The 20,386-nt window shown below is 50.8% G+C and overlaps 1 protein-coding gene across 1 annotated transcript in view; it reads left to right on the top strand.

Annotated features, from left to right (window-relative positions):
- The window catches only part of LOC138165077 (cilia- and flagella-associated protein 57-like), a 55,833-nt gene that overhangs the window by 30,302 nt on the left and 5,145 nt on the right, over positions 1-20,386 (top strand). The window contains exons 10-17 of the mRNA XM_069093211.1: positions 1,981-2,154; positions 2,868-3,029; positions 4,922-5,077; positions 8,025-8,118; positions 14,475-14,665; positions 15,202-15,375; positions 16,735-16,893; positions 17,268-17,411. Of these exons, the coding sequence (XP_068949312.1) occupies positions 1,981-2,154; positions 2,868-3,029; positions 4,922-5,077; positions 8,025-8,118; positions 14,475-14,665; positions 15,202-15,375; positions 16,735-16,893; positions 17,268-17,411 (1,254 nt within the window). The remainder of the gene's footprint in view (positions 1-1,980; positions 2,155-2,867; positions 3,030-4,921; positions 5,078-8,024; positions 8,119-14,474; positions 14,666-15,201; positions 15,376-16,734; positions 16,894-17,267; positions 17,412-20,386) is intronic.

The raw sequence follows: 20,386 nt of genomic DNA, 5'->3' as shown, positions 1-20,386 counted from the left end.
AAACTGAGGTGCAACAAAGTGTGGATCGATTCTCTGCCCTTTGTGCTAATTTTGGCCTGACAGTGAACAAGAAAACAGGTTCTTCACTAACCATCACCCACCATCCATAAGTGGAATGATTGGTTACAGCAAATAGAGACATTTTGAATGCTGTGGATAAATTCACTTACATTGGCAGTATACTTTCCAGGGATGTTCACACAGGTGATGAGGTTGAGGCATACATTGCCAGAGCTAGCTCAGTGTTTGGGAGGCTCTGAAGGAAAGGGTAGAGAGAAGAGGTATTAGACTACCAAGCCGAAGGTCTACAGAGCTGTTGTGCTGACCTCCTTGTTTGCCTGTGAAACCTGGACAGTCTACCAGCACTGTGCCAGGAAACTGAATCGCTTCCACTTGAATTATCTTAGGAAGATTCTGAAGATCACCTGGCAGGATAAGGTACCAGGCACTGAGGTCCTTTCTTTTTTTTTTCTTTTTAAGCAATTGGGGTTAAGTAACTTGCTCAAGGTTACACAGCCAGGTGTTTCTGGGTGGATGCTAAGTGTCTGAGCCTGAATTCGATCCCCAGGTAATCCTGACACTGGGGCCGGTGCTGTTACTCGCTGTGCTACCTGGCCGCCCCGACTAAGGCCCTTTCTTGAGCTGAACTGACAAGCATTCAAACTCTCCTGCAGAGAGGGTAATTAACTCTAATGGGCTGGACATATTGCTCAAATGCCTCCAGTTGCCTTCATGGCCATTGGAACAAATTGTTCTCATCCATCCATTCCACTGGGGGAAGTCTTCACATACTTGGGGTAGATACCCCCCTAACCCACTGGTAGATCTGAGGCTTTTCAGTTATCTTCAGCCTGATTTAGAAAGCACATACAAGCAGAAAGACAGTCCCTGTCCTCAAGGACCTTATCTTCTAATAGAGAAAACAGCACATCAAAAAAAAAAACCATTTTTTTTAAAAAGAGTGTGGTAAAAAAGGGAGAAATGAAGGTCCTTAACCAGGGACACAGGCTAGAAAGCAGAGGCAGGAAGCCAGGTGTACAGCCTGGAGAGGAATGAAGATCTGCCTGGCCTGGGCCGTCTGCTTAACATGGAGGTTCTGGGAGGAGCCAGCCAACCAGAGAGAGGGTCCACAGAGGTGGAGGGCATTTCCAGTGTGTGAAGCCCAGGAGCTGGTGTGAACTTGCAGGGCAGAGAGGTTTCTTCAGGCTTTTGTAGAGAGAGTACAGGAGTAGAGTCAGAGAGCATCCTGGAGAGGATGGTGGTGCTTTCAACAGCCATTGGAAAGTTGAGAAGAGAATAGGGCTTGGGGGGGAAAGATGAAGATGTCAGTCCTGGACATGTTGAGTTTGAGATGACCGAGGGACATGCCATTTGAGCTGTCCAGTAGGCAGTTAGTGGTGCCAAACTGGGGCTCAGAAGAGAGGTTAGGGCCTGTCGGATAGATGTATAGATATGAAATTCATCTGTTTAGAGTTGAAAATTGAATCCATGGAAGCTGATGAAGTCCCCAGGTGAGAGGTATAGAGAGGAGAAAAGGGGGCCCAGGACAGATCCTTGGGGTCACCCACAGTTAGGAAGCCAGCAAAGGAGGCTGAGGAGCCATCATGCAGGTGGGGAAAGGCAACAGAGAGTTGCTGTGTCTTCTCCCTAGAACAGTTTTCTGACTCCTCTTCTTTCTCCTTCTCTGCCACCCCCCTTTAAACTCTGTGTCACTGAGCAGGGTTTTATCACACACTTGCTGAGAGTGAAGGGCTAGAGTCAGGAGGAGGAAACCAAGACTCAGCGGCTGGCACCTGCCCTCTAGGGTCTGTGCCTCACGCTGGCCAGCATTACCTGGCCAAGGACAGGACTGTGTCAGCAGGAGGGAGGAGGCTGACTCTGTATGAATGGGCTGCAGCAGACACATATCTGGGGACAGATGCTCCCACAGCGGGATGCTCCCACGGGGTCAGCCACTGAGCAAAGCTCTCTGTGTCCCAGGTGCTTCGGGAAGTGTCAGCCTTTGATGTCACCTACACAGCCCTTGTCATCTCCCACTCAGGGCGCATGGTGTTCGTTGGCACCTCGATGGGCACCATCCGATCCATGAAGTACCCCCTCCCCTTGCACAAGGAATTCAATGAGTACCAGGCACACGCTGGGCCTGTCACAAAGGTAAGAGGGGCCCTCCTGCCCTCTCCTCCTCGACTCTCCCATCTCTCATTGACCTATTTCCCATGAAGAGAGGCTCGGGGTAGGAAAGGTTTAAACAATTATTCAGGTGTCTTTTAAAGCCAAAGAAATGGTAAGGGGCTTCTAAGGGGCTCTCAAGCTGGGCCTAAAGACTCCCTCATGGAACAGCTCTGTCTCTCACAGTGGGAGGGCAGGGCCTGAGGGTGCACAACCAGGGGAAGGGGCAAGCAATTGGTGACCACCTGTGCCTAAGTGCCTGAGTTAGGACTGATGTGCTGCATTTCCTTGTGGACATGAGGGTGGGCAGCCATGGGGGCATGAGCTGATGAGCTGCTGCTGCTCTTCTCTTTTCCCCTTCCTGTAGAGCTGACTAGCCTCAGGTGAAGCCTACTGGACAGTCAGTCTGGGACGGCCGTATGTACTTGGGAATGCTCTGCTTTCTGGCTTCCAAAGAGGATATTCCCTTGTTTAGAGACAAGAAGCTGAAGACGGCCACTGAGAGCCTGCTCCTGCCCCACCCTCCCCCTCTCCTTGATTGGTACTCGGGACAGGAATTCCCTTGTCATTCAAAGGTCAGGGTGTCCTGGTTTTCTAGGAGAGATTTAAGACAGGACATGACTGAGAAGTGTGACCTCCACTGCCCTTGTAGACCCTGATCCACGTGACCTCTACATTCCCAATCCTTCCTTCCTTAGATGACCATTACATTCGATGACCAATTTCTGCTGACCAGTGCTGAGGATGGCTGCCTCATCACCTGGAAGGTCTATGATAAGGATGGCCGGGGTGTCAAGAGAGAACGGGAAGTGGGCTTTGCCGAGGAGGTGCTGGTCACTAAGACAGACATGGAAGAGAAGGTAGGGGCTGGGGCTCAGATCTTCTCCATTTGTCCCTTGTGCACACTCCTGGATACTTTCTTGGGGACAGAGGTTGAGCACAAGCATGAGCCCTCTGCAGCAGGACATGGGAGGGTCCCCAGGAGCTAGGATCTCATTGGCATGAGGATTCCCACTGCAGTCCCCTTGGTGGTGAGGGCAGAGCCTCACAAATTGGCCAGAGGCAACACATCCCCATCTTAGGTGCTGGTGTACCCGAACAGGCAGGGGCATCCTGGAGCCAGACTGACTGGCTTTGGATAGGCCAGTGATTCAATGATTAGGGTGAGTGTTCACACCCAATCTGCACATCAGGACTGGATATACTATTTTGTTGTTTATTTAGTTTTAAGAAAGTGACACGTACATATCTATGTATATATCTGTGTCTGCATTTATGTCTGTCTATGCACACATGTATACACATGATATATGTAGTATGTGCAGGAATATATGTGTATTGTACAAACTGCCAGGAGGAGCCTGAGTGCTTTCTCTGAAATTTCCGAGATCCCTGGGTGCCAGAGAGAAGTGAGAATTTAGGAAGGGTAAGCATGTCCTATAAAGGCAGCATCGAAAGGTCATGTTACACTGTGGTGGGGCATTTAGAACAGAGCAGCCTTCTTTACGACAAGCATGCCTGAGCTGCCATGGAGAGCCTCACCCTGTGCGAGGAGGCTGCCACACACAAGGCTCCCACCCTGTCCTGGGCATCCGGGGCTCAGAACTGGCTGCTTTTGAAATGCCACTGAAGCCATAGGCACACAGCCAAATAGCATACTAGGAGAGGCTCAGCAGAAAGAGAAGCCAGGGCCATGGATGAGAGCTAGGCAGGACTCTGCAGGGGACGCAGAGCAGCAGTGGTTCTAGATGGCTCCCCCCCAGGATGACAGGACCCTTGAATCCTCTGCCCAGGAACGGGTGTGGATGTTGGCAGGACAACTTCCTCCCCTTTTTCCAAGACTCTTGGAAAACAAAGCTGCATAGAGCCTCCATGAAGCTTTATAATGGAAGGAGGATGGAAGGATTTGTTTTGTTAACTATACATATTTCTTACAAGTGTTTAGCTTGGATTGTTTTTTTCTCTCAGGGTAGGAGGAAGGGAAAATAAATACTTATTAAATGAAAAAGTAATTTAATAACAAATGAAAAAATAATTTTAAAAAATAGCCAGTTCCTATGACGCCAAGGAACCGGCCTCTGTTTTCAAAAGTACACCTATGAAAGTGCTGTCCAAGAAAGGCACTGAATGTCATTTGTACCATGGCCCCAACCTTAGGCCAGTTTTCTCATCCTTCATTAGGCATAAAGCTGTGTTCTATGGGAAAACCTGCTGGGGCTGGGGCTGGGGCTGGGATAAAGCAGCCACACAGTCCTTGGTCAGTGAACTCACGAACATAGGGAACATGGGAGGCAAATCTTTGAAAAGTGACCGTCCAGAAGAGATGGGACCTGGCCTCTCTTTCGTTCTGTTCTGCTCCTGGTCACAATGCCAGTGTACAGAGTGTGAGGTTCTGTGCTTGGGGAGTCGGGGATCATCCCCCTCCAGCCTCGGGGCCTCACTTCCCCACCCAATCAAAAATACCTGCTGAGCATCTGCCACAAGCCAGGCCCTGAACTGGACCCAGACAGGGACCCAGAAGGAAGCTGTCCCTGGTCGAGCTTATCGTCAGTCTGGTGTGAGGGAGGGGATACCAGCTCATGAGAAGAGAGTGGAGGACAGAAGGCAGGAGCTGGGTGTGGGTGATGTGGGGCACAGATAGACGTGCCCAGCTTAGCTCACCGGCCACTCTAGGCCTTTAGGGTTGGGTACCTGCTGCTCCTCACTGGCCCCAGACAGGGCCCTCCTAACACTGCACTCTCTCCCACCACAGGCCCAGATCATGCTGGAGCTGAAGACTCGAGTGGAAGAGCTGAAGATGGAGAACGAGTACCAGCTGCGGCTGAAGGACATGAACTACACCGAGAAGATCAAGGAGCTGACTGACAAATTTGTCCAGGAGATGGAGTCCCTGAAGACCAAGAACCAGGTGAGTCGTGGCAGTCACCATCTGCCTGGGAGGAGGGAGGGAGCCGCTGCCAGGAGGGGGGGTAGGGGGAGTGCGTGTCACCCTCAGTCCTAGAGCAGAGGAGATGAAACAAGGGGGCCCGGAGGAGCAGCTTAAAGCTGAAGGGTTGGAGAGAACACGAGGCATCAAGAACCCACTCTGGAATGGGTGACAAGGACAGACAGGGCATTCGTTAATCGCTTACTGTGTACCAGGTTAAGCTGGCATCATGAGAAAACAAGACAGTCCCTCCTCTTAAGAAGCTCAGCACCCAAAAAGAGAGTGGGGTGAGGGGGCTGGGGAGCACCTTTGGGAATGACGCCTTTGGTGCTTCCTGCTCCTTTGCAGCTCCCCTGCAGGGTCCCTACTCCCTCATGGGCAACCATAAGCATTCCTCTCCACTCTGGAACTATGACCTGGGCTTTAATAATCAATATGGGACGCCTCCCATCAGGAATGCCCCAGGGAGGAGGCTGGGGAAATGCTTTGCTGGTGAACCAGTGGCTTCTCTGAACCCACCACTTAAGGGCTTTGTGGAGAGGATCCATGTTGGTCCTCCAGAGTCTTTGCTCTGTCACAGTTCCAGGGTGAAAAAGAGTTTTTGTGGTCACTCACAGACCAGAGCACAGACCAGGAGAGTAGTAAACACATCTCTCCTTAGATAATACTATCTTGGAAGAACAGAAAACTTACAGACCCCCAGAGCTAGCTCTGAAAGCAGTTCCACACACACAAAAAACAACCCTGAAGCTTGGGACAGTGCCCCCTCCACCCTGGGAGCAGAACCCAACTTTAACATAAAGTTAAAAGTCAAGATATGGGCAAAAAAAAATGAGCAAACAACAACAACAAAAAAAGAACCTGACCATAGAAAGTTACTGTGGTGACAGGGACTATCAAAGCAAAAACTCATAAGACAACAAAATCAAAACTGCTACATCTATAGCCTCAGAGAAAAATGTGAATTGGTCTCAAGCCCCCCAGAAAATAATTCGGGGAAGTTCTTCAAAAGGATTTTTAAAATTAAATAAAGAGAGTAGAGAAAATATTGGGAAAAGAAATGTGATACAAGAAAATTATAAACAAAAGAGTTAACAGTTTGGTAAAGGAGGCACAAAAAATATTGAAGAAAATGAAACCTTAAAAAATCAGAATAGGCCAAAAGGAAAAAGAGGCACAAAAATTCACTGAAGAGAACCGCTTGTAAAGTGGAACTGGCCAAATGGAAAAGGAGGTACAAAAGCTAACTGAAGAAAATAATTCCTTAAAAATTAGAATTGGGAAAGTTTACTTTTTAGCGTTTAAGCTAATGACTCTAGGAGACATCAAGAAACAATAAAACAAAATTTTAAAAATGAAAAAAAATAGAAGAAAATGTGAAATATCTTATTGGAAAAACAACTGACCAGGAAAATAGATCAAGGAGAGATAATTTCATATTTATTTACTACCTAAGAACCATGATTTTTAAAAAAGAGCTTAGATATCATCTTTCAAGAAATTATCATGACACACTGCCATGATATTCTAGAAACAAAGGGTAAAATAGAAATGGAAAGAATCCACTGATTGTCTCCTGAAAGAGATCCCAAAATAAAAACTCCCATGAGTATTATAGCCAAATTCCAAAGCTCCCAAGTCAAGGAGAAAATATTGCAAGTCTCCAGAAAGACACAATTCAGATATGGAGCCACAGTCAAGATCACTCAAAATTGAGCAGCTTCTACATTAAAAGATAGGAGGGCTTGGAATATGATTTTCTGGAGAGCAAAGGAGCTAGGATTGCAACTGAGAATCATCTACCCAACAACACTGAGTACAATCTATCAGGGGGAAAGTGGACATTCAGCGAAATAGAGGACTGAATAGAAAGACCCAGACCTGAGTATAAATTTTGACTTTCAAATACAAGACTCAAGAGAAGCATATAAAGGTAAACTTGAAAGGGTAGTCATAAAGGATTCAATAAAGCTATACTGTTTACATTCTTATATGGAAAGATGATACTTGTAACTTATAAGAATTTTATCATTATTAGAGCCATTACGAGTTATCCATAGAGAGAGGGCACAGGTATGAGTTGAATGTGGTGGAATGATATCTAAAAATATAAAATTAAGGGGTGAGAAAGAGAAATGCACTGGGAGAAGTGGGGAGGGAAAAGGTAGAATGGGGTAAATTATCTCACATAAAAGAGGGAAAAAAAAGTTTTATGGTGGAGGGGAAGATGAGAGTGGGGGAAGTGCCTGAACCTTATTCTCATCACAATTGACTCAAAGAGGGAATAACATACACGTTCAATCAAGTATAGAAATCTATCTTTTTTATTATTGTTCAGTCGTGTTTGACTCTTCATGATACATCTGGGGTTTTCCTGGCAAAGATACTAGAGTAGTTTGCCATGTTCTTCTCCAGCTCATTTTACAGATGAGGAAATTACTAAAACAAACAGGTTAAGTGACTTGCCCAGGGTCACACAGCTAGTAAGCGTCAAGTGTCTGAGGCTTAATTTTAACTCAGCTCCTCCTGAGTCCAGGGCCAGTGCTCTATTCACTGTACCACCTAGCTGCTCCTCAAAAATTGTAAAAACAGATGTTTAAATTTTTTTTTACATGTAATTGAGGAAAAAAAAGAAAAGAATTAGAATAGAACAACAAGAATAACAATTATACCCTCCTCTCAGGGTTGCTAGATTGATGTGTTCTAGAAAAGTGAACAGTTGTTATTGTCTCGGGGCTAACAGAGTCCTCTCTGCCATTGTCCCTGGGGCTGTGCCAGGGAAGGCTGGATGGTCTTTTAAGAGAAATTGCCCCAAGGTCCCTCCAAGCCTTGGCACTCAGGGCTTATGGGAAGACCCATCCTCCCAGGTACTCAGGGAGAAATATGTCAAAACAGGAAAGAGGGATCAGAAGCTTTGTTTGGGTTTCAGGTTCTGAGAACAGAGAAAGAGAAGCAGGAGGTGTCACACAACAACTATGTGGAGGACCTTTTGGAGAAGCAGAGCCAAGAACTACAGGACATTGGTGAGCGAGGGCTACCAGGACTGCCACTGAGGGAGCTGACCAGCGGGGGGTCTGGGGGGAGCCCACGGGGGCCACTGAGGGAGCTGACCAGTGGGGGGGGATCAAGGGGGCCCGGTGGCAGGGGTTCTGGGGGAGCCAGCTGGTGGAGGGTCCGGGGAAGCTGGCCAGGGGCCACTGAGGGAGATGACCAGCAGGGGGTCCAGGGGAGTTGGCCAGTGGGGGAGCCAGACTGTGGAGGGTCTGGCAGAGTCAGCGGGAGGCCACCGAGGGAGCTGACTGGCAGGGGGGCCAGGGGATCTGGCTGGCAGGGGTCACCCTGTCCATGTAGACACCTGGAGGTCTCTGAGTGGGCTGGGGCATTGGGTTTGACCAGAGCTGTGTGGAGTGGGGCCCTGGCTAGTGCAGAGGAGCCAAGGGCACTGTGGGGGAGATGCACTGTGTGAACTTTGGCAAGTCACTTAACCTGTCTGCCTCCCTTTCCTCAACTGTAAAATGAGTGTAATAGTACCTGCCTCCCAGAGATGTGCTGATCAAAAGAGAGAATATTTATAAAGCACTTATCACAGTGCCTGGCAAATAGTAGGTCCTTAATAAATGCTCATCCCCTTCCTCTCTCTTCTGACCTAATCATTCATCATTTCCAAATCTCCATTTTTCCTCTTGGGTCTCTTCTCCAATTCTCTTCCCTCTCTGGGCTTTCCTGACCGTGCTCCCTCCTGCTCCTCCCTTCCTGCCTGCTCCTTCTCAGTCTCTTGCTGCATCTCCAGATCACTCCTCCTAGCCATAGGTGTCCCCAGGCCTCTGTCCTGGACCCCCTTCTCCTCTTTTCCCCCTCCATATTTTCTCTCTCAGTTACTTCGCCAGCTCCCGTAGTTTCACATATGATCTCAATGTAGATGACTCTCAGATTTCTTTGTGCAGCCCCAGCCTCTCTCCTGGCCTCCAGTCTCGTGTCTCCAACTAGATATTTCAGACTGGATATCCAGTAGACATCTACAACTCAGCCTGGGATTTCGAAAATCCGCCATATTGGGGGGAGAGGCAAGATGGCAGCATAGACACAGGAAAACTCCATGAGCTCCCTCCATAACCACCTCAAATAGCTATAAAAAATTACTCTAAACAAACTTTAGGACTACAGAACCCACAAAGTGAAAGAGAGAAACAAATCTTCCACTGAAGGCAGCCTGGCAGGTGGACAGAAAGGGTTCATCACAGCAAGCTGGGAGCCAAGCCCAGCCCCACGAGAGCCCACAGTTTTAGCCTCAGGGCGGCCCGGACCAGCCATGGCTAGAGGGATGTCAGGAGAATAGATCACCAACAACTGTGGTGGCTTCCAGAATTATCAACCCATAAATGCCAAAGACAAAGTGAGAGGTCAGTGTAGACTTTGGGAGCAGGGAGTCTGGGAGTGCAGTCCAGCCTCTGCTCCCAGAGGGTGAAGTGGCTGAGGTATGGTGGCCACCGTAACGTGTCTGCTTCACAGCTCCTGGCCTGCAGATTTTAGGGGGACCAAGCAACCAGTCTGAGGAGTAATCACTCTTGCTTTAACCTGCTTGGATCTGGATCCCTGTCTTGGGTGGAGGTCCTGGGGTGTGTGACCAGGTGCCAGAGCCAGTGGAGGCTTCAGAAAGGGCAGTCAACTAATAGCTCTGGCAGCTGCAAAAACCCCAGTGATTTCAAACAAAGCTCTCCTCTCTGGAAGCAGAGTTCTACTGTGGCAAAAAACTCAAAAGTCAAGTAATTGAGTGGCAGCATGAGTAAGCAAAGAAAGCAAAGCAAGCACAGCAATCTGACTTTAGATTCCTATTTTGGGGACAAAAGGGATCAAGGCATGGAACAGGAGAAAGTCAATGAAGTCAGAACTCCTGCACCAAAAGCTTCCAAGAAAAACATGAACTGGTTACAGGCCACAGAGAAGCTTAAGAAGGATTTTGAAAATCAAATAAGAGAAGTGGAGGAAAAATTGGGAAGAGAAATGAGAATGATACAAGAAAATCATGAAAAGAGAGTCAACAACCTGACTGAAGAAAATAACACATTAAAAATAGACTAAAATGGCAAAAGAGGCTCAAAAAGCCAATTGAGGAGAAGAATGCCTTAAAAAGCCAAATTTGCCAGATGGAAGAAGAATCTCAAAAGCTCACTGAAGGGAATCATTCCTTCTGAATTAGATTGGAGCAAATGGAAGCTAGTGACTATATGAGTAATCAAGATACTATTAAACAGATCCAAACAAATGAAAAAATAGAAGGCAATGTGAAATATCTCATTGGAAAAACCACTGACCTGAAAAATAGATCCAGGAGAGATAATTTAAAAATTATCGGACTACCTGAAAGCCATGATCAAAAGAAGAACCTAGAAATCATCCTTCAAGAAATTCTCAAGGAAAATTGCCCTTATATTTTAGAACCAGGGGGCAAAATAGAAATTGAAAGAATTCACTGATCAACTCTTGAAAAAGATCCCCAAAAGAAAACTCCTAGGAATATTATAGCCAGGTTCCAGAGTTCCCAGATCAAGGAGAAAATATTACAAGCAGCCAAGAAGAAACAATTTGAATATTGTGGAAACACAATCAAGATAACACAAGATCTGGAAGCTTCTACATTGAGGGATCAAAGGGCTTGGAATATGATATTCCAGAGGTCAAAGGAGCTGGGATTAATACCAAGAATCACCTACCCAGCAAAACTGAGTATCATGTTTCAGGAAAAAATATGGTTGTCCAATGAAATAGAGGACTTTCAAGCATTCTTGAAGAAAATTTGACATTCAAATATAAGAAGCAAGAGAAGCATGAAAAGGTAAACAGGGAAAAGAATTATACGGAACTTATCAAAGTTGAACTATTTACATTCCTACATGGAAAAACAATAATTGTAACTTATGAAACTTTTCTCAGTATGAGAACAGTTAAAGTCTCTGTATACATACATTCATGTGTCTATATAGGAGGGTATATGGGCGTATGAATGCATATGTGAGTGTGTGTATATATGTGTACAAGTATACATAGACAGAGGGCATGGGACCAATTGAATAGGAAGGGATGATACTTAAAAGGTGAAACTGAGAGGTGAGAGAGGAATATAATGAGAGGAGATGGGGAGAGACAGAATGGGGTAAATTATCTCATATAGAAGAGGTAAGGGGAAACTTACAATGGAGGGAAGAACAGGAAGGTGAAAGGGAATGGGTCAACCTTATTCTCATTGAATTTGGCTCAGGGAGGGAATGACATACACACTAAATAGGGTATCTCAAACTACGGGAGAGTAGGGGGGAAGTGGATAAAAGGGGTGATGATGGAGGGGAGGGCAGATTCGGGGGGAGGGTAGTTAGAAGCACACACTTTTGTAAAGGACGGTCAAAGCAGAGAATAGAACAAGTGAGTGGCCAGATAGGATGGAGGGAAATATAGTCAGTCTTTCACAATATATCCACTATGGAAATGTTTTGCATAGTTACACATGTACAATCTATACTGAATTGCTTATCTTCCCAGTAAGGGTGGGTGATGAGGGAGGAAGGGAAATAATCTGGAATTCAATGTTTTAAAATGTATATATATATATATATATATATATATATATATATATATATATTTACATGCAACTGGGAAATAAGATATACAGGTACTGGGGTATGGAGATCCATCTTGCCCTAGTGGAAGATCAGAGAGGGGATGGTGGGGGATATAGGAGAGAGCAGATTGGGGGAGGGGTATACAGTGGAATCGCTGTTTGGAGTGGTGGGTAGGGGAAAAATGGGGAGAAAATTTGTAACTCAAAATCTTGTGGAAATCAATGATGTAAACTAAAAATAAACATGAAATTTAATTTAAAAAAAATAGAACTCAGCCTGTACAAGAGTGAGCTCATCATCCTTCCCCAACACGCCTTCCTGCTCCTCCCAATTTCCCTATTATATCAAGGGCACATCCTCCCAGTCAACCAGGATCAGAACCTGGGTGCCATCTTCTTGACTGCCCTCTCTCTCACAGCCCCACCCCACCCCTATTTCACCTCTGCAGTATCTGTCCAATATGCACCCTTCTCTCCTCTGCCACTGGCCCCCTGACCCTGGTGCAGGCCCCCATCACTTCATACCTGAACCTCTGCACCGGCTCCTGGGGTGGGGGTAGGGGGATGGGGCCTGCCTCGGGTCTCTCCCCCTCCCTCCCCCTCCACTCCATCCTCAGCTGTCAGTGATCTTCCCAAAGTTCAGGTCTGACCATGTGTCTCTGTCTCTGTCTCTCTCTCTCTCTATCTCTGTCTTCTCTCCTTCTCTCTCTCTGTCTCTCCTCTCCTCTCTCTGTCTCTGTGTATCTTCTCTCCTCTCTCTCTGTCTCTGTCTCTATTTGTATCTGTTTCTCTCTCTCTCTCTCTCTCTCTCACACACACACACACCATTCAGTCGCCTCTAGGGGCTAACAGCTTAGAAGTGAAAGTGGACATAGAGGACAGATACTGAAACTTCCCAAGCCCCAGAGAGAATGAGTCTAAAGGGAGTCTATAACCCCAGTTTCCTCCCCTCCCTCTTGGAGAGGAAGGAAAGGGAGGCAGAGAGGTCGTCACTGCATATCTCCCTTCCTGGCTCGTTCTTGCACAGAGGTGCACATCAGTCCTTTCACCTCAGCCCAGCTGTCCCTAAATCCTCCATGCTGGCTCAGTCCCTTGCAGCCTTCCCCAGGGCTTTCTCTAGCTCCCCTAGGATCCCCTTCACTTTTTCAGCTTGTAAAGGCTTCCTACTTCTTTCCACAAACCCCCTCAAGATCAGGTTCAGGGTCAGTTATATGTCCCTTCCCCCAAGTCTTCCTGCCCACTGGGGTCATAGCCAAAGACAGGTTGAGTGTTTATTTTTTATAGATTTGGGGCTCGGAAAGGCAGCATACTTAATGAATGTAAAGCTGGTTCTGGTGTTAGGAAGGCATTGGCTGGGGGACCCTGGGCAGGTGCCTTCACCTCTCAGGACCCCAGAGGACTCTCTCAAACAAGGCAATTCCCCCTTTAGGAACTTTGTACTAGGTTTGGAAGTCAGAGAAGCTGACCTCTGATGCTGGCTCTTCTTCTGAATAGCTGGGTGATCCTGTGGGGGCAAATCACTTTAACTCTGGTCGTTGGGCTGATCTGGAAGGGGCCTTCCAGCGTCTCTGGTGGGACCCTGCCCAGGTGTGGTGCCACCACCATCACTGCCACTCCTTCCCTCCAGGACCACCTCCCAGGCTTGCTGGGCCTTATCCATGCATTAGCCCTTCCCCATCAGCCTGGGAGCTCCCTGAGCGCAGGACCTGCTTCTCACCTCTCTGTGCATCCCCAGGGCTCAGCATAGTGAGCACACATAGAGTGGCTGCCTAATAAATGCTCTTGAAGTGCCCACATTTCTTTGAAAAGGCCTATCCATGCTGAGCCATTGATCAGTTCAGCGAGCATTAAACACCTACTGGGTGCCCAGGAGGGATAGAAAGCTAAAATACGAAACAATGGCCGTTTTCTTCCACCCAGTCTCAGCCATGCCTCTGAGGTCTCCCTTGTCTCCTTGTGTTGGAGCCCCAGGTCCTTGGGTGCTTCTGAAACTTTGGGCATTGCTGAGCCTGATGGCCCGACTGCTGGCTTGAGATGGGGTATTCTTTGGTGATGCTCTCCAGGTTCCTGTTAGCAGTGCCGTCTGTGCCCACACGACACCAAAAGTGCCAAGTCCTCCGGCCAGGCAGTCCTTGCTTGGCCCCCTAGTGGGAGATGCTTGGACGAGTCCGAGTCTGGAGGTCTCTGTCCATCCTCACTGTCTCTTTTGTCCTCTGCACCTTTGCTTGTGCGTGGTGCCCGGAGCACTGACTCAAATACAATAGCATGGAGGCCGCAGAGATTCATTTGTTCAGAAGCTGCTGAGATCTGGCAGAGCTTTCCCCCTTCCTCCCCCAGCTGGGGGTCCACTTCATGCCCTCCCTCAGGATCCCTCAAGCCTGTAACCACTCTCCACCCTTTCATCTTCCCGGTCCCTCTCCCCTCCCAGATCTCTAGCTGAAGGCAGCTGTTCGGTCCTCAATTCCTCCCAGCCCTTTGTCTGTGTCTCTCCTTTACATGTCTTTATGTGTTCTGCTGTGTCCCTTAGTCATTTAAACATGCGTCTTCTTGTTGAGGGCAAGATCTGTCTCTCATTTCAGCACAGAGCACGGTGCTGTGCATACAGCAGGTGCCGAATCAGGGCATGTTGCGCTGACACGGCCGGCAGCGGTCCAGCCTCCCTCTCTTGTCCTTGGGCTCCCCCAGAGCCCTTTCTTTGGGAGGAGGCCGGTTTGGGGGGCAGCATGGGCAGCGACTGCCCTCAGTGCCTGCTGCCCTTCTTTCTAGAGTGCTGCAACAATCAGAAGCTGCTGCTGGAATATGAGAAGTACCAAGAGCTGCAGCTCAAGTCCCAGCGAATGCAGGAGGAGTATGAGAAGCAGCTGCGGGACAACGAGGAGACCAAGAGCCAGGCCCTGGAGGAGCTGACGGAGTACTATGAGGCCAAACTGCACGAGAAGGCCAGCCTGCTGGAAGAGGTGCCCGCCGGCAGGGGCCAGGGCCCTTGTCCCCCTCCCCTGCAGATGGAGTCCAACAGCCTTAGGCTGGGGCTCCTTGTCCCCCTTCCCCTGCAGATGGAGTCCAGCAGCCTTAGGCCGGGGCTCTGCGAGCCTTAAGGACTCATGTGACCCCTAGGCCATTCGTCAGGGCCTGACTCCCTGCCCCACACCATCTCTGTTAACATGCATGGGGCGGCCAGGTAGCACAGCGAGTAAGAGCACCCGCTCCAGTGTCGGGATGACCTGGAGATTGAATCCCAGGCTCCGACACTTAGCACCCACCCAGAAACACCTGGCCATGTAACCTTGAGCAAGTTAACCCCAATTGCTTAAAAAAAAAAAATGCATGTTCAAGTTCCCCACACATGGGCCCTTAGACCGTCCTGAGGGCACATCCAGGGGGTAAAATGAGGCTGGAGCCCCTGCCCGTGGGTCTTTGGCCAGTCCCTGGACACCCCCAGGGAGCAGTACAGGGCGCTGACCCTTTCTGTCCTCCCCCACGGTCCCTGAGCCAGGCTCAGGATGACGCAAGGCAGCAACTGCGAGAGTTTGAAGAGACCAAGAAGCAGATTGAAGAGGATGAAGACCACGAAATCCAGGACATCAAAACCAAATATGAGAAGAAGCTCCGGGATGAAAAGGAAGCCAACCTGCGGCTCAAAGGAGAAACCGGCATCATGCGGAAGAAGGTGAGGCCCACTCTGTGCTGACCAGGGGTAAGAGGGACTGAGGGAGACCGAGAGGGGCCAAGAGGGGACCAGGGGAACCAAAAGGGGACTGGGGTAGCTTAGAGGGCCCAAGGGGACACTGGGGGGCTGAGAGGGGCCAGGGGGGGACTGGGGGCTCAGAGGGGCCAAGAGAACTGAGAGGGGCCAAGGGTGGACTAGGGGGGCTCAGAGGGCCCAAGGGGAGACTGGGGGGCTCAGAGGGGCTAAGGGGACTGATAGGGGCCAAGGGGACTGAGAGGGGCCAAGGGGGGACTGGAAGGCTGAGAGGGCCCAAGGGGGCTGAGAGGGGCCAAGGAGGGACGGGGGGGCTGGGATGGGCTAAGAGGGGATTGGGGGGCTGAGAGGAGCCAAGGGGGCTGAGAGGGGCCAAGGGGGGACTGGGAGGCTGAGAGGGGACTGGGAGGCTAAGGGGGGCTGAGGGGACCTGAGAACAGCCTCTGGCCCTGAACGGAGGAAGTGTCTGAAGGGACGGCCATCTAAGGAGGGACCAACGGCTTGGCCCACTTGCCTTGCTCCCCTCTTTCCCTGTCCTTTTGTCCCTTTGTCCCTCCTCTGGTTTTCCCTGAGCCTTCACCACTGGGGATGACCCTGGACAAGGCTCTCCATCTGGTCCTTCAGCAAACATTGATTCATGACCAAGGCTGTGCTGTGTAAGCACCAAGCAAACAAAGGCAAACAAAAAAGTCCCTCCCCTCGAGGTGACCCCGAAGCACAGGTAGCCCTCTCCTCTGCTCCAGGCCACCCCTGCCTCGCTCCTTCTGCCCATCCCCTGCAGCTTGTCACTGTCCCTCCTGAAAGGTGGGACCCACAGCAGGGATCCAGCCTCCGGAGGTGATGTGGCCAGGGCTTCAGCCATGGCTCATTCCCCATCCTCCTGCCCCTACCTTTCCAAGTTTTCCTGGAAGATGGCTTGTGAGACTTTGCCACCAATCTAGACATGCCACATGCCCAGCACTGACCTGATGCATCAGTGCTGCAAGGATCCAGGAGTCCATCCATGGGGGGAGGTCACAGTCCCTCTAGACCTCCCATGTCCTTGGCTGCTGCTCCAGCCAGCTCAGTAATGAGCCCCCCAAGCTTGGCCAGGATGGTCCTGGGGCAGCAGGCCCCTAGCCTGCCCTCACCAGGCCTGCTGGAAGAGAATGTGGCTCCTCTGAGGCCCCGCTTTCTCACCAAAACCCTGACACTCCTGGCATTCACATGCCACCTGCCAGAATTCTGCCAGGGTGGCATGATGCTCCCGGGCCATCCCTCTGCATGGGGGTGCTAGGAAGGCCGAGGGGCTTGGTCACCAATGGTCAGCTGCGGGGCGGGTCTCAGTTCAGCAGCCTGCAGAAGGAGATCGAGGAGCGGAGCTCGGACATCGAGTCCCTGAAGGGGGAGCAGGTGAAACTCCAAGGGGTCATCAAGGCCCTGGAGAAAGATATCCAAGGCCTAAAGCGGGAGATCCAGGAGAGAGACGAGACGATCCAGGACAAGGTGACAGAGGGGCCGCCCCCCCCACCCCACACCTAGCCCTGGGGGACACAAGTGGGCAAAGGGGCATGGGAGGGTGACTCTGGATCCCCCGTGGGGTGGCCTCCACAGGCCACCAGTTCTTGTGGCCATGGCTTACTGCCCTAGGCGGAGGGTCTCCCCTCAGCCTCCACACCACCCACCCTGCACAGAGGGCCCAGCATCCACACCGCTGGCCCTGCACAGAGGGGCTCCCCTTGGCATCCTACAAGCCCCCATGGTTTCATGGGCTCCAGCTCAAGGAGGGGAAGGGAGGGAAGGGGAGGGCTGTGTTCTCTCCCTGCTGTTGTCTCCCAAGTCCCTAAATGAGTCCTTGTGACCTCCTTTTCTCTCCTTAGGAAAGGAGAATCTATGAACTGAAAAAAAAGAACCAAGAGCTGGAGAAGTTCAAGTTTGTGCTAGACTACAAAATTAAGGAGCTGAAGAAGCAGATCGAGCCTCGGGAGAATGAGATCAAGGCCATGAAGGAGCAGATCCAAGAGGTCAGCAGCCCCTATTCCCCTCTCCATCCCCCCTCAAGGGTTCTGCCCCCTCTCTCTAGGGTCAGGGCGACCCCTCAGCTGCCCTGCAGGCATCCGGGAGCATCTGACCCCATCCCTGCACTAAGGACAGCAGCCCCAGCATACTGGGGAGAACAAGGTCGAGGCACTGAATTCAGTGACTCATTCTGGAGGCTCCGAAGGCATTCCTTCGGGCACAGCAGTAGGTCCCAGCACTTTAAGAGTTCCACGGGGCTCAGCTTCCCCAGGGCAGAGGCTCAGAGAAGGGGTTTGTCTAAGTTTCCCAGCCAGGGCATCCCAGAACCTTTGTAGGAAGGGGCTAGAGTCCTAAGCAGTGAATAGGGATGCCATCTGACTGACCAGGTATGACACAGGCCATGGTCAGCCAGGTCCATACAGCAGTGGAGATGAGCTCTAAGCACCACCAGCCTGCTTGGTGTAGCTCTGTTACATGGAAAGGTTTTTAATGGGGTGAAGTCATGACCAAGTGACAATTTTAGAATCTCCCCTGGGATGCACCAGCATTCCCTCCTCTGACACTCACTGCCTGAGTGACCTTGGACAAATCCCTCGATTCCTGGGCCCAGATTCTGGTTTCTGAAATCCCTCCAGCCCCACACCTGGGAGCCAAAGAAGCTGTGCTGCCTCTGGGCAAAGGTCTTCAAGGAGTGCCACCTGCCATTTCCCAAGGCAGCCCCTTCCTCGCAGAGATGCTTTTCATGACCCTCTCTGCAACCTTCCCAGCCCCACTGGTTGTGCCTCCTGGGGCCAAATGGAAGAAGCTGAGCCCCCTTCTACATTACAGGCCTTCAGGGCTTGAAGAGGCCCAGGTGTTCCTGTGGGCCTTCTCTTCTCCAGGGTTCTGCCCTCTCTGCCCGCTTGTTCTAGCTTGTTCTTCCCAAGTGGCAGTGCCCCAAACTGAAGACAAGCTTCCAGAGGCCCCAGGACTCTCCCGACACTCCCTCACATTGCCCCTTTTGGCTGCCCCATCACCCCACTGACTCTGACTGAGCTTGCAGTCCACTCAGACCTATAGATCTTTCTCAGGACACCTGCTGTCCAACTAGGCTTCCCCTATCCTGTGCTTGGGGAGTCGATATTTTATTCCCAGGACTTTATTTTTTATTCCTATAAGACTTGAGATTTATCACTGTGTGCATATGAATTTACAGATTTATCGCTCCCTTAGTCATGCCCAAGGCCTGAGCCCGTCGGGGTCCTTTGGGAGCCAGCCTGGCTCCGGTGTCCCATGGGTCAGCCTGCTCACTCTGTCTGGTGCCATCTGCCGATGCCATGAGGCGGAGCAGAGCCATCTGGCTCTGTGTCCCAGGCACCCGCAGAAGTGTGAAGCAGCCCAGGCTCGAGCCCAGATCCAAGGTGGCCAGAGGAATGCTCTAGAAGCCACTGTGGCAGGGTTTCCCCTCTGCTGCAGAGCCCCTCTGGAGGGCAGAGCTGTGGAGGACCCAGCAGGCGCCTAGCCTCGGGGTGCTGCCCAGAGTCCTGCAGCCACTGCCCTCTGCTGGCCGTGAAGCATCACTGCCATCCCTGGCTTTAAAAGGTGGTCATCAATCCCAGTCACAGAACCCGGCAAAGTCCAGACCCGGAGAGCCCGAAGGGAGCCGGGGCCCCAGAGTCCAGCCCACACACAAAGGGAGTCCTTACCGAGGGCGGGGAGCCCACTGCCTCCCACTCGGGTGGGAGAGGTTCCCCCACGGATCGGGGTTGTGCGCTCTGGGGCCAAACAGAGTAAGACAGATGTAATAAGTCCATACAGCGTTCTTAGGTTTGCAGAGCGTCTCACGAACCTTACCGCGCCTGATCTTCACAGTCGCCCCGTGGGGGCACATGCTGTTATCCTCCTTACTTTCCACATGGGGAAACTGAGGCAAACAGAAGTGAGGTGACTTGCCTACGGCCACATGAGTCCCGAGCGGCTGAAACCAGATTTTAACTCAGGCTTTCCTGACCCCAGATCCTCTTTGCTGCCGCTTAGACCCAGGGGGAGCTGACCCAGACAAAACGCAGAGGGGCTGCCCCGCCTCCCCGCCTTGCTCCCTCGGGGTCTGTGCCCTTGCCAGTGCAGCCCGGGATCCCGTCCCCACTGACCTTCCCTCCAACTCCAGCTGGGTCCCGCGCTCACCCCCGCACGGGGGGGGGGGGGGGGGGGGCGTTAGGGGGGTTGTACCCAAATGTGAGACCACAGCGATTCCTGTCCAGTTTCGTCGTCTTAGATTCAGCCTGTCAGACCGGCATCAGCATGTGCCTTTCCTCTCTGATTATTTCCCATTTATTCTGTTTAAAGCTGGTTTATACCAAGTTCTTCGTGTGTTTTTCTCCTCTGTGGACTCTTTTTTAACTTTCTTTGTATCCCCGGCGCCTGGCACGGTGCCTGGCACACAGAAGACCCTTAATAAATGCCACCTGACTGGCTCCCTTCTGACTGAGTCCCAGATGCAAATGTGGTGGATTCCACCTCTGCCTTAACGAGAGCCACTGAGAAACACATCGGAGCAGTGTGGAGCCCTGGAGCCCTGCTCCCCGCCTCCTGACGCTCTGCCGCTGGACCCATCGGGAGCTGTGTGGAGCGTTGCCATCCCACCCGTCTCCATCCGTCCCAGGGCGTTATCCTCTACTACACATCTCTCCATCTTCTCCACAGAAATGCTGCTCTCAAAAGCTTTGTTCAAATCTGAGTAAACTATATCCCCAGCATTGTCCTCATCTGCTAGTCTGGCAGTCCTATAAAAAAAGGGCAATGAGGCCAGCCTGGCACGGCCGTTCCTGATGAAGCCAGGCGGGCTCTGTAATCATCACTTCCCTTTCTGGGTGTGCAACCAACCATCTCTTTAATGAACTGTTCTAGAATTCTCTGAGGAATCAAAGTCAAGCTCACTGGCCTGGAGCTTACTGGTATCGAGTGGAGGGCACTGGACCTGGAGTCAAGAAGACCTGAGTTC

The sequence above is a fragment of the Petaurus breviceps genome, unplaced genomic scaffold (genome assembly GCF_028583685.1).
Source record: "Petaurus breviceps papuanus isolate PSGF00001 unplaced genomic scaffold, PetGlider_PUasm1.0 207, whole genome shotgun sequence".
NCBI classification, from domain to species: Eukaryota; Metazoa; Chordata; class Mammalia; order Diprotodontia; family Petauridae; genus Petaurus; species Petaurus breviceps.
This window is presented reverse-complemented; position numbering and strand designations above follow the sequence as displayed.